General features: G+C 41.8%; 1 protein-coding gene across 1 annotated transcript in view; it reads right to left on the reverse strand.

Annotated features, from left to right (window-relative positions):
- myom3 (myomesin 3) overlaps positions 1 to 13,675 on the reverse strand; it is a 362,966-nt gene that overhangs the window by 263,066 nt on the left and 86,225 nt on the right. The window contains exon 4 of the mRNA XM_034174111.1: positions 7,701 to 7,854. Coding sequence (XP_034030002.1) covers positions 7,701 to 7,854 — 154 coding nt within the window. The remainder of the gene's footprint in view (positions 1 to 7,700; positions 7,855 to 13,675) is intronic.

Genomic DNA, 13,675 nt, shown 5'->3' on the forward strand with positions numbered 1-13,675 from the left:
CATATAATAAATAAATTCTTTACACACTTAAAATCATATCTTTTTAAATAAGAAAAACAAAAAATAGATTTTTTTTTTACAATGCAACAAAAATGCTGTCATATTTGATCAAACAGTCACAAATATAATCTTTATTTTACTGCATGCCACTCCATGTGGAGGGTACTGTACACATTATGTGTGTGTGCATGTGTGTGAACATAACTTAAAAAATGGCTGGGTGCATTTTCATCAAAGTTGGTGGGAACATTACTTGGGATAGTGTCTCCAGGTGTGTTTAGGAAGAGTTACACCTTGCAGCTACTGAATTGGAACCCCTTTTACCTTCAGAACTGCCTTAATTCTTCGTGGCACAGATTCAACAAGGTGTTGGAACCATTCGTCAGAGATGTTGGTCCGTGTTGACATGATAGCATCACGCAGTTGCCCATTCAACGAGGCTGCCCATTCTCCTCTGACCTCTGACATCAACAACACACTTTAGTGCAAACAATTGCTGCTCACTGGATATCTTCTCTTTTTCAGACCATTCTCTGTAAACCCTCGAGATGGTTGCATGTGAAAATCCCAGTAGATCAGCAGATTTCGAAATACTCAGACTGGCCGATCTGGAACCAACAACCATGTCACATTCAAAGTCACTTAAATTCACTTTCTTCCCCATTCTGATGCTTGGTTTGAACTTCAGCAGGTCATCTTCACCACATCAAGATGCCTAAAGGCATTGAGTTTCTGCCATGTGATTGGCTGATGAGCTATTTGTCTTAACTACCAACAAAACAGATGTACCTAATAACGGGTCCAGTGAGTGTATATCCATTACCAGTATGGCTAGAGATATGATAAAAAGCTCATACTGATCAGTAAAAATATTTGTATTGAATTTTGATTTCTAGTGTTTTCATTTTGTCAAAGTATGAATTTGTTTTTGTTTATGCTCCATACCATGGATTTGGTTATGAGCAATCTATCTATTAAATAAATAGAAATAGAAAAATAAAAATATTTGTGATTGATTGTCAAGGTTGGGTAGGATTACTTTGAAATGTAATCCAAAAGTAATCAGATTACAAGTAATCCAAATGTATGTACATACATACATGTAATCCACATGTATTCTTTCAAAGTAATCCTACCCAACCTTGCATATAATTGACTTCATCATGGAATTGCAAACTCAAAATTGAAAAGTCATGGGTTAAAAATTGCTTACTAGACTGTGTGGTCCCTTGAAGCTTACTGCAGGTATTGCTGACAATAATTATTCATAATGCATTATATAAACCTTCACCTTCATCGACCTTCACTCCTGTTGAACCTCTACTGGTGGTTGGGTCTCACTGCGGTATTGTATCACTTCCTGTTCCGGAGCACAGCTGTGTTTTGCTGTATCTGTTAGCTGTTTAATCTGCGCAGTTAGATTGATCTAGTTAACTAGATTATGATTTGTTTCCCAGTGTAATCTTTACGTGCCTTAACTAAAGCACTCCCTCTGCTGAATCACCTCTAAATTATTTACACAATATTCACTTTGCGTGTTTTTAGGAATCCGCTAGCTTAGCGCAGCTACTAGCTCTTAGCCGGTTTAGCATGGCGGCTTCTCCTGTCTCTCCCGCACTTTTCTGCTCTGGGTGTGAAATGTTTAGTTATTCCTCGGCCTCCTTTAGCAGTAATGGTACTTGTAATAAGTGTAGCTTATTCGTAGCTTTGGAGGCCAGGCTGGGCGAATTGGAGACTCTGCTCCGCAGCTTGGAAAATCCTACAGCTAGCCAGGCCCCTGTAGTCGGTGTGGACCAAGGTAGCTTAGCCACCGTTAGTTCCCTCCCGGCATATCCCGAGCAGCCGGGAAAGCAGGCCGACTGGGTGACTGTGAGGAGGAATCGTAGTCCTAAACAGAAGCCCCGTGTACACCGCCAACCCGTTCACATCTCTAACCGTTTTTCCCCACTCGGCGACACACCCACCGAGGATCAAACTCTGGTTATTGGCGACTCTGTTTTGAGAAATGTGAAGTTAGCGACACCAGCAACCATAGTCAATTGTCTTCCGGGGGACAGAGCAGGCGACATTGAAGGAAATTTGAAACTGCTGGCTAAGGCTAAGCGTAAATTTGGTAAGATTGTAATTCACATCGGCAATAATGACACCCGGTTACGCCAATCGGAGGTCACTAAAATTAATATTGAATTGGTGTGTAACTTTGCAAAAACAATATCGGACTCTGTAGTTTTCTCTGGGCTCCTCCCCAATCGGACCGGGAGTGACATGTTTAACCGCATGTTCTCCTTGAATTGCTGGCTGTCTGAGTGGTGTCCAAAAAATAAGGTGGGTTTCATAGATAATTGGCAAAGCTTCTGGGGAAAACCTGGTCTTGTTAGGAGAGACGGCATCCATCCCACTTTGGATGGAGCAGCTCTCATTTCTAGAAATCTGGCCAATTTTCTTAAATCCTCCAAACCGTGACTATCCAGGGTTGGGACCAGGAAGCAGAGTTGTAGTCTTACACAACTCTCTGCAGCTTCTCTCCCCCTGCCATCCCCTCATTACCCCATCCCCGTAGAGACGGTGCCTGCTCCCAGACCACCAACAACCAGTAAAAATCTATTTAAGCATAAAAATTCAAAAAGAAAAAATAATATAGCACCTTCAACTGTACCACAGACTAAAACAGTTAAATGTGGTCTATTAAACATTATATCTCTCTCTTCTAAGTCCCTGTTAGTAAATGATATAATAATGGATCAACATATTGATTTATTCTGCCTTACAGAAACCTGGTTACAGCAGGATGAATATGTTAGTTTAAATGAGTCAACACCCCCGAGTCACACTAACTGCCAGAATGCTCGTAGCATGGGCCGAGGCGGAGGATTATCAGCAATCTTCCACTCCAGCTTATTAATTAATCAAAAACCCAGACAGAGCTTTAATTCATTTGAAAGCTTGTCTCTTAGTCTTGTCCATCCAAATTGGAAGTCCCAAAAACCAGTTTTATTTGTTGTTATCTATCGTCCTCCTGGTCGTTACTGTGAGTTTCTCTGTGACTTTTCGGACCTTTTGTCTGACTTAGTGCTTAGCTCAGATAAGATAATTATAGTGGGCAATTTTGACATCCACACAGATGCTGAGAATGACAGCCTCAACACTGCATTTAATCTATTGTTAGACTCGATTGGCTTTGCTCAAAATGTAAATGAGTCCACCCACCACTTTAATCATACCTTAGATCTTGTTCTGACTTATGGTATGGAAATTGAAGACTTAACAGTATTCCCTGAAAACCCCGTTCTGTCTGATCATTTCTTAATAACATTTACATTTACTCTGATGGACTACCCAGTAGTGGGGAATAAGTTTCATTACAGTAGAAGTCTTTCAGAAAGCACTGTAACTAGGTTTAAGGATATGATTCCTTCTTTATGTTCTCCAATGCCATATACCAACACAGGGCAGAGTAGCTACCTAAACTCTGTGAGTGAGATAGATTATCTCGTCAATAGTTTTATATCCTCATTGAGGACAACATTGGATGCTGTAGCTCCTCTGAAAAAGAGAGCCTTAAATCAGAAGTGTCTGACTCCGTGGTATAACTCACAAACTCGCAGCTGAAAGCAGATAACCCGTAAGTTGAAGAGGAAATGGCGTCTCACTAATTTAGAAGATCTTCACTTAGCCTGGAAAAAGAGTCTGTTGCTCTATAAAAAAGCCCTCCGTAAAGCTAGGACATCTTATTACTCATCACTAATTGAAGAAAATAAGAACAACCACAGGTTTCTTTTCAGCACTGTAGCCAGGCTGACAAAGAGTCAGAGCTCTATTGAGCCGAGTATTCCTTTTACTTTAACTAGTAATGACTTCATGACTTTCTTTGCTAATAAAATTTTAACTATTAGAGAAAAAATTACTCATAACCATCCCAAAGACATATCGTTCTCTTTGGCTGCTTTCAGTGATGTCGGTATTTGGTTAGACTCTTTCTCTCTGATTGTTTTGTCTGAGTTATTTTCATTAGTTACTTCCTCCAAACCATCAACATGTCTATTAGACCCCATTCCTACCAGGCTGCTCAAGGAAGCCCTACCATTAATTAATGCTTCGATCTTAAATATGATCAATCTGTCTTTATTAGTTGGCTATGTACCACAGGCTTTTAAGGTGGCAGTAATTAAACCATTACTTAAAAAGCCATCACTTGACCCAGCTATCTTAGCTAATTATAGGCCAATCTCCAACCTTCCTTTTCTCTCAAAAATTCTTGAAAGGGTAGTTGTAAAACAGCTAACTGATCATCTGCAGAGGAATGGTCTATTTGAAGAGTTTCAGTCAGGGTTTAGAATTCATCATAGTACAGAAACAGCATTAGTGAAGGTTACAAATGATCTTCTTATGGCCTCGGACAGTGGACTCATCTCTGTGCTCGTTCTGTTAGACCTCAGTGCTGCTTTTGATACTGTTGACCATAAAATTTTATTACAGAGATCAGAGCATGCCATAGGCATTAAAGGCACTGCGCTGCAGTGGTTTGAATCATATTTATCTAATAGATTACAATTTGTTCATGTAAATGGGGAATCTTCTTCACAGACTAAGATTAATTATGGAGTTCCACAAGGTTCTGTGCTAGGACCAATTTTATTCACTTTATACATGCTTCCCTTAGGCAGTATTATTAGACAGCATTGCTTAAATTTTCATTGTTACGCAGATGATACTCAGCTTTATCTATCCATGAAGCCAGAGGACACACACCAATTAGCTAAACTGCAGGATTGTCTTACAGACATAAAGACATGGATGACCTCTAATTTCCTGCTTTTAAACTCAGATAAAACTGAAGTTATTGTACTTGGCCCCACAAATCTTAGAAACATGGTGTCTAACCAGATCCTTACTCTGGATGGCATTACCCTGACCTCCAGTAATACTGTGAGAAATCTTGGAGTCATATTTGATCAGGATATGTCATTCAATGCGCATATTAAACAAATATGTAGGACTGCTTTTTTGCATTTGCGCAATATCTCTAAAATTAGAAAGGTCTTGTCTCAGAGTGATGCTGAAAAACTAATTCATGCATTTATTTCCTCTAGGCTGGACTATTGTAATTCATTATTATCAGGTTGTCCTAAAAGTTCCCTGAAAAGCCTTCAGTTCATTCAAAATGCTGCAGCTAGAGTACTGACAGGGACTAGAAGGAGAGAGCATATCTCACCCATATTGGCCTCTCTTCATTGGCTTCCTGTTAATTCTAGAATAGAATTTAAAATTCTTCTTCTTACTTATAAGGTTTTGAATAATCAGGTCCCATCTTATCTTAGGGACCTCATAGTACCATATCACGCCAATAGAGCGCTTCGCTCTCAGACTGCAGGCTTACTTGTAGTTCCTAGGGTTTGTAAGAGTAGAATGGGAGGCAGAGCCTTCAGCTTTCAGGCTCCTCTCCTGTGGAACCAGCTCCCAATTCGGATCAGGGAGACAGACACCCTCTCTACTTTTAAGATTAGGCTTAAAACTTTCCTTTTTGCTAAAGCGTATAGTTAGAGCTGGATCAGGTGACCCTGAACCATCCCTTAGTTATGCTGCTATAGACTTAGACTGCTGGGGGGTTCCCATGATGCACTGAGTGTTTCTTTCTCTTTTTGCTCTGTATGCACCACTCTGCATTTAATCATTAGTGATTGATCTCTGCTCCCCTCCACAGCATGTCTTTTTCCTGGTTCTCTCCCTCAGCCCCAACCAGTCCCAGCAGAAGACTGCCCCTCCCTGAGCCTGGTTCTGCTGGAGGTTTCTTCCTGTTAAAAGGGAGTTTTTCCTTCTCACTGTCGCCAAGTGCTTGCTCACAGGGGGTCGTTTTGACAGTTAGGGTTTTTTTGTGATTATTGTATGGCTTTGCCTTGCAATATGAAGCGCCTTGGGGAAACTGTTTGTTGTGATTTGGCGCTATATAAATGAAATTGATTTGATTTGATTTGATAAACGTATGTGCAGTTTGCAGTCTATGCATCAGTATGACTTTTATTACATTCATTATTTCATACAACTTTATAGTTTTTGTCAGATGTTTCCTTGTGTGCATCCCATTCAGTGAGTTCGTTCTTACAACCCCAATTCCAATGAAGTTGGGACAATGTGTAAAATGTAAATAAAAACTGAATACAATGATTGCAAATCTTCAACCTATATTCAATTGAGTACAACACAAAGACAAGATATTTAATGTTAAAACTGATAAACGTATTGTTTTTCTGCAAATATTTGCTCATTTTGAAATGAATGGCTGCAACACCTTTCCATAAAGGTGGGGCAGTGGTATGTTTACCACTGTGTTACATCACCTTTCCTTCTAACAACACTCAATAAGCATTTGGGACACTAATTGTTGAAGGTTTGTAGGTGTAATTCTTTCCTATTCTTGCTTGATGTACGACTTCAGTTGTTCAACAGTCTGGGATCTCCGTTGTCGTATTTTGCGCTTCATAATGCGCTACACATTTTCAATGGGCAACAGGTCTGGACTGCAGGCAGGCCAGTCTAGTACCCGCACTCTTTTACTACAAAGCCACGGTGTTGTAACACGTGCAGAATGTGGCTTGGGATTGTCTTGCTGAAATAAGCAGGGATGTCCCTGAAAAAGACGTTGCTTGTATGTGTTGCTCCAAAACCTGGACGTACCTTTCAGCATTGATGGTGCATCACAGATGTGTAAGTTGCCCATGCCATGGCCACTAACACATCCCCATACCATCACAGATGCTGGCTTTTGAACTTTGCGCTGGTAACAATCTGGATGGTCTTTTTCCTCTTTTGTCCGGACGACACAACATCAATGACTTCCAAAACCAATTTGAAATGTGGACTCATCAGACCACAGCACACTTTTCCACTTTGTGTCTGTCCATTTTAAATAAGCTCGAACCCAGAGAAGGTGGTGGTGTTTCTGGATGTTGTTGATGTTTGGCTTTCGCTTTGCATGGTAGAGTTTTAACTTGCGCTTGTAGATGTAGCGACAAACTGTGTTAACTGACAATGGTTGTCTGAAGTATTACTGAGCTGACGCGGTAAGATCCTTTACACAATGATGTCAGTTTTTAATGCAGTGCCACCTGAGGGATCGAAGGTCACGGGTATTCAATGTTGGTTTTGGCCTTGCCGCTTACGTGTAGAAAGTTCTCCAGATTCTCTGAATCTTCTGATTATATTATGGACTGTAGATGATGGGATACCTAAATTCCTTGCAATTGAACATTGAGAAACATTGTTCTTTGGGGATGTTGCTTTTATACCCAATCATGACACTCACCTGTTTCCAATTAGGTGTTCTTTGAGAATTCCTCAAGTTTCCCAGTCTTTTGTTACCCCGTCCCAACTTTTTTGAAACGTGTTGCAGGCATCCATTTCAAAATGAGCAAATATTTGCACAAAAACAATAAAGTCTATCAGTTTGAACATTAAATATCTTGTCTTTGTGGTGTATTCAGTTGAATATAGGTTGAACAGGATATGAAAATCATTGTATTCAGTTTTTATTCACATTTTACACAATGTCCCAACTTCATTGGAATTGGGGTTGTAGAAGTCACATGTCTAATTACTCTCCACATTTTTAGTTCTGTTCCACACATAGTTAATTAAACATAACAATGTGTGTAAACAGCATTTGGGTGTATTCTATTAAAATTTGCTCCCAAGAAACAGCTTACCTTTTTCCTGAGGGCCAATTTGTCCATACGTGTGCGTAGCATGTGTTGGTTCCTGATCACATCAAGCTCCACCTTCTCAGCCTCATTCCCAAACAAAGTCCACTTGTTTCTATGATAATATTCTTCAGCAACCATAGTTTCCATCAGGAACTTCCTGTTGAAGCAGTGCACAAAGATCTGTAGTGATGTGTCTTAAATACTTGGAAGAAAAGGATTGTCTGAAAATTACCATTAAATCGCATAACTAGTTGTGCCAGTAGTGAGCAAGACCTATGTTATGTTAAGTTTTGCAGTAATCTTCAGCAGGATCTCCCAAGATATGTACAGCTTTAAATTGAAATATAAAGACAGTAACATTGTCTCTGGTACAGGAAACCGGACTGGGTCAGGAGAGGTCTCCAGTTAAAGATCCTTCATCTTACTCCAAATGCAATCCAAGCCTACCTTCCAATATGATCGAGAGAGATAATCTAAAGCCATACCAGCCTGAATGTTGTGTGAGACAAAGTCAACATCATGTGTTTGACTTGATGGTCTGTGAGGAAACAAATGAATTTCATTTTGTCTCTTAAAATATTTAATTCCTCTTATAAAAGAGCAGACAATACAAGAATTATCGTCCTTCTGTTCCTTTAATGTTCATGAACCATGGCCATGGGTGTAAACAAGGAATTAATGAATTGATGTGCTCATATCATGAACATATCAGCTGGCTCAATGCATCCAGCTGTCTAGCGCTCACCGGCCATTCACACAATCAGATGGATATTTTTACATGGGACAGCCTTACTGATGGTGTTAACAGTGCACAGTAAGGTGCAGATGAATGTGTTCCAAAGGTGATATGTGTTTTTATTTGTTGGCATGTCAAGAGAGCCCACCAACACATGTGCAGTGCAGTGGTGTGTTGAGAGGTGATGTTCTTCATGGCACGATATGTGTTCTCCAGCTATGAGTTGCAATGACACAGCGGTCAGGTGCTGCTCTGACTGCATGCTCATTGCTGAGATGTGGTTGGGGGCAATCGCACACGCGTGCACCACTGTGCCTTGCACATGGGTGATTGGAGCACATGTGACAATATGTGTTCAAAGAGATTTATGTTGCACTGACACGGCAGCTACGATGTGGAGTGGCAAAAGCCACAGGGACACATTCACTGGCTGTCGGCTGTAGTCAGCTTCCTCGCTGCTTGATTTCGATTGACGTCCAACCCATGATGTGATTACATGTCAACGACATTCCCCTGACAAATGCATAACTGTAGTGGGTGTAAGCGTGGAGCAGCAAAGCATTCACATGAATGGGCTCACACTGCCCACACTGCCTGTCAGTCAGGCTGTCACATGACAGATGGACTGTGTGGACATTGCGATCGCATGTCACGTGACGTGCTTGTCCAGTCAGATGGCGAGCTGGGGCTGTGACACACAGCTGGAGCAGCTGGGTTTTCATTTTTATCTCTGTTGTGGTGGTGTGGGCATGCTGCTAGCCAGTGATTCCATCTCCAGCGGGACATGCTGGATATGCCATAATGGACATTCCACAGATGTCAGCTGTTCCATCATGGACATGTAGGATCGTAGTGTGTGTGTTTGGGGGGAGCACGACACACTCACATGCCATTTGTGTTGTTGGGGGTGGAAACAGCACATTGCATGTCATTTGTGCATTTTAAATTTAAATTGTAATGAATATTAATGAACTTATGTATAAAAAAAATGACATAATTTTTAGAGGAACACATGGAATTATATTAAACAAAAAGTATTGAACATATTGAAAATTACTTTAGGCCATGCAAAATGTAAAAAAAAAAAAAAAAAAATTAGACATTTTACAGTAGAGGAGACACTACAAGAGTCCAACATTTTGTCCATTAGCAACTTATTTTTTTAAATTTATTGTATTTTTTAGATGCAAGGAGTATAACCCTTGGGGGTCCAGAAACATAAAAAGACACAAAAAAGGACACACAAAAAACACTGATTTGGATGCACCAGTGAGTCCACGGATGCCTGAGGGTTAAGCCTGCTAGGGCAGAAAACATGTTTGACAATTGAGTGATTCCTATTTCTATCTTAGAAACAGCTACACAATTTTCCAGTGGGTGAAAAAAGGGAAATTAAATTAAAACTGTTTATTGGTTCTGGAACTTCACTCCATAGTGCTGTGTGTTCCTTACAAAGTTTTAAGTACCACAAAGAGCAATTGACATACAATTTTTTACCGAACCAACCTCTACTTGTTTTTCGGTTTTTAACCGAGGCCATGACATGGCCATTGGGCATTGTGAAGGCCTTGTGTCCATTCATCCATCTGTCCGTCTGTGCTCAGCATAAGTCCAATCCTGTTACTGCCATGGTGTTCAAATTCACAGGGAGCATTCTTGGCACACAAACCTTGGACAAGTTCAAACATGCCTAACCTTGACCTATTTTAAGAGGTCAAAAGGTCACATTCTGTTTCCTATTTTCATGCTCATACAGATGAGGGTATTTTAGCATTGCTTTATTATTTTTTTGTCAATGTAAAAGCGATAAAGTCTAACCTTAGTTGATATGCTCAAGTGCGTTTCCTTAGTGCCTTAGGGGAATTTGATCGATTTGTGTACAACCCCAGGGCGACACATGGCGGTAGAGTCGTATGAGCACACCATCAAACATCGCACCAATGGGCAGGCGTGCACAATGCCGGCGCGACGGTTCATGCATGCCACGGTGTCTGTCAAGCAGGAACAGTGTGAGCTGCTGCAGCTGCTCGCATTGTGTTCCATGGGACAACCTGCACCACATCACGCTGCTGATGTGGAGGAAAATGAAATAAAAATCAGCTGTATAATTAGTGAATATCACTGGGTTGATTACCAGACAGAAACTTTACCACTACACTACAATCACTGTCTCATAACAGGAGCATGAAATGGCTAAAATCAACAATCAGACAAGTGTATTTTCTAAAAAAAAGAAGCGCTGTGATAACAAACAGTGTCTGCTACGATGTATTTCTGTTGATATGTGACTGAAAGTGTTATGTGTCGGACGCAGCTCGGAGAACCGACCAGCGTTTGAAGGACCCAGTATGAAATAAGCAGAGCACGGTTCAAAGGATAACTGAATTTAATACATAACAGTGATAATATAATAAAAAAGGTGCGGCCTGGCGTGGTGCGCTCCCAGCAGCGCTAATGGTCCGGAGCCAGAAGCTGTTTCGGACCCAAGGACCCCGCCGACACCCCCCAGGTGGCCGCAACAACCGAGTCTGTGAAAGAAGGAACCATTATGTGAGTCCACACTCTACACACAGAACACTTAAAGGTGTACAAACAGCAAACACTTCCTGGCTTGATTACTGATCAGCTTCCCAACCTGCAGGCATGGAACATCCCGTTCACAAAACTCCACTGCAGTGGAAGCTGATACATGACTAACAAACAGCTCAATACAATAAGGTGTGAGGGACACCACATTTACTGACTGTATAACTGTTAGTCACAAAATCTAACGTACCTCAGGAAGTGTGCTGACGAGCGTGAGACCTCACCCCCTCCTCTTTCACAGACTGTGCATCAAACCTGGACGTTCTCAGCATCCGCTGCTGATGAGATGGCTCCCGAGACGACGATCTCACCCGTCTGGTCACAAGGTCGAGTCTCTGGCAATACACACTGTGCACTCCAGTCTTAAATGCCAACATGTTCCAATCCATCCAGATGCACTACAGCTGTGAGTCCTGACGAGTCGCAGGTGATCAGGGTGAGGTCCTGACAGCCTCAGCAACACAGCCACTCAGTCCCAAACGCACGCCACCTGGGAGGAAAACCAAAAAACAGAAACAAACCGGCAGCCAGGCCCCCCCAGCCATATAACAGAAAGTGGTGGATTTGTCGTACTGTTGGCCTGTCATATGGTCCTGTGGCGCGCTGCTCACTGTCCTGTCAGACAAACATGACGTTCAGATCGTCTGCTGCATGTCCACATAAACTGATGGTCCGGACCAGCTGGACCTGTCAGTGTGCGCGGTCTCCAACCTGTTGCAGAAGCAATATATGTTTTTATGTTTTTTTATGTGAGTACAGCAAGCGCACACATGCACGTGTCCGTCAAAACACGGTACGTGTTCTGCAGCTCTGATGTCCAGGACCAGAGAGTTCAACAGCTGCCACGCCCCCGTCCATTCAGAGCACAGACCAAGGTGTCACTCTGTGATCAGATGAGATGCACCTTGCCTGAGGTGGGGAGGGTGAACCACACAGATGCACGTGTTGGGGGCACACGCAGCACATCCACACGTGTTGTAGCGGGAGCCGACGGCACGCCACATGTTGGCAACTCCACAGTCGTGTGGAACTTAGACAAATTACAGAGCCAGCACGACAGTGATCGTCTGAAGACTGTCGTTGTGCGAAGAGTGCGACTGAACACACCTTTTCTAAGTGCCAAACGAGCGATGTTAGATGTTCGTGTGTGTCAGCTGGAATTTGGCTGACACCTGCCGAGAGAGGGTTCGATGGTTTTGCACAGCGCACACTCTGTCTTTCAGCCGCTGGTGTGCACAAGTAGTTGTAGCAACAGGTGTACGAGGCGTTAGAGGCAGGGACGATTTTATACAGTTTGCATACGATTCCTGCGTCATGCGCACTTTGTGTGCACTTCAACCAAACTTTGCACTATATGTGTGAAGGGGCCCTTAATTAATTAACTTAGTTGAGTTTGTGTTTTATTTGACAAAAGGATATTTATTTGATCTCAAAATAAGAATTGGTTGTACCTTGATTCCAGCATGAAATGTTTCTACTGTGCAACATGGATGTGCAAAAGTTGTAAATCCAGATTTCCTGTTTCCTATTCCAAATTAAGTAACACTTGCCATAGTAAAAAGTGTATGGCTACCTTGCATACCAGTGTAAACCTGACGAGAGAATAAGACCCTGGTTAAATTAGGTTTCAGTGTTGTTCAGAGGAGGCAACACATATTGAAATCATAATAACCAAAGGTATATTGGGGGGTGGTGATGATCTAGTGGTGGGTTTGAAACTAGAGGATCCTTAGTTCAAATCCCTGGCAGACTGGAAATATCACTAAGGGCTTTTGGTTAAAGTCCTTAATCCCCCAGTTGCTCCACGTGTACAGTTGAGCGCCTTGCATGACTGCACTCTGATACTGTGTGTGTGAATCGATGAGAGGCATCAGTGTCAAATAATTTGTGCTTCTGATTCAGATGGAAAAGTGCTATTTATCATTGTTAAGTTATCATAAATGAAAAACATAAATTAAGTATTTTTTTATTCTTATCATATTGGTAGCAGAAATAACAGTAACATATTCTAGCTCCAACAGTCATGTTGTTTAATATCGACAGCAGCATGTATCTTTCGAGTTGTATTCTCTTATGCACAGTGTAGGTTTTGATGTTGGAGATTTCACTTCTTTTCCTTTTTGCATCATTTCCACTCATTGTTGAAAGATGGTTCGGTTAGGACACAAATGCAAGACTCACAAACACAGCTCTGGTTGACAAACTTTAGTGGTGTGACTAGCAGTGGTCGGTACACGGGTAGGCAGTCCAAAAAACACAGCAGCAGTATCATTATCATCAGGCTTAATTGTGGTCGGAACAAACGGGCAGGAGGTTGAATACGCAATGAGGCAGGCAGGACTATGGAACACAAATGAGAGCTGGAAAGAAGGCACAGGGCACATCAATCTGGCAAGTGATGAGCTGAAAATTGAGAACAGGTGAGCATGGAAAGCACCAGAAAGGGGGGGCATGACCAGGGAGAGAGAGAGACAGACACGCCCACCACCAAGAAAGGCAGAAAGACCCAAACAGAAAAGAATCCAACAAGAAAATAAACAAAAGGGAAGACAACCAACAGACAAAAACAGATCACAACCAAGAAATAAAAGCGGATCAAACACACCCCCTGACAATTGTGGGTAAAGAGAGGTCTCAGATCCAATTCATTTTATTT

This window comes from Thalassophryne amazonica, chromosome 7 (genome assembly GCF_902500255.1).
Source record: "Thalassophryne amazonica chromosome 7, fThaAma1.1, whole genome shotgun sequence".
In the NCBI taxonomy this organism is placed as follows: domain Eukaryota; kingdom Metazoa; phylum Chordata; class Actinopteri; order Batrachoidiformes; family Batrachoididae; genus Thalassophryne; species Thalassophryne amazonica.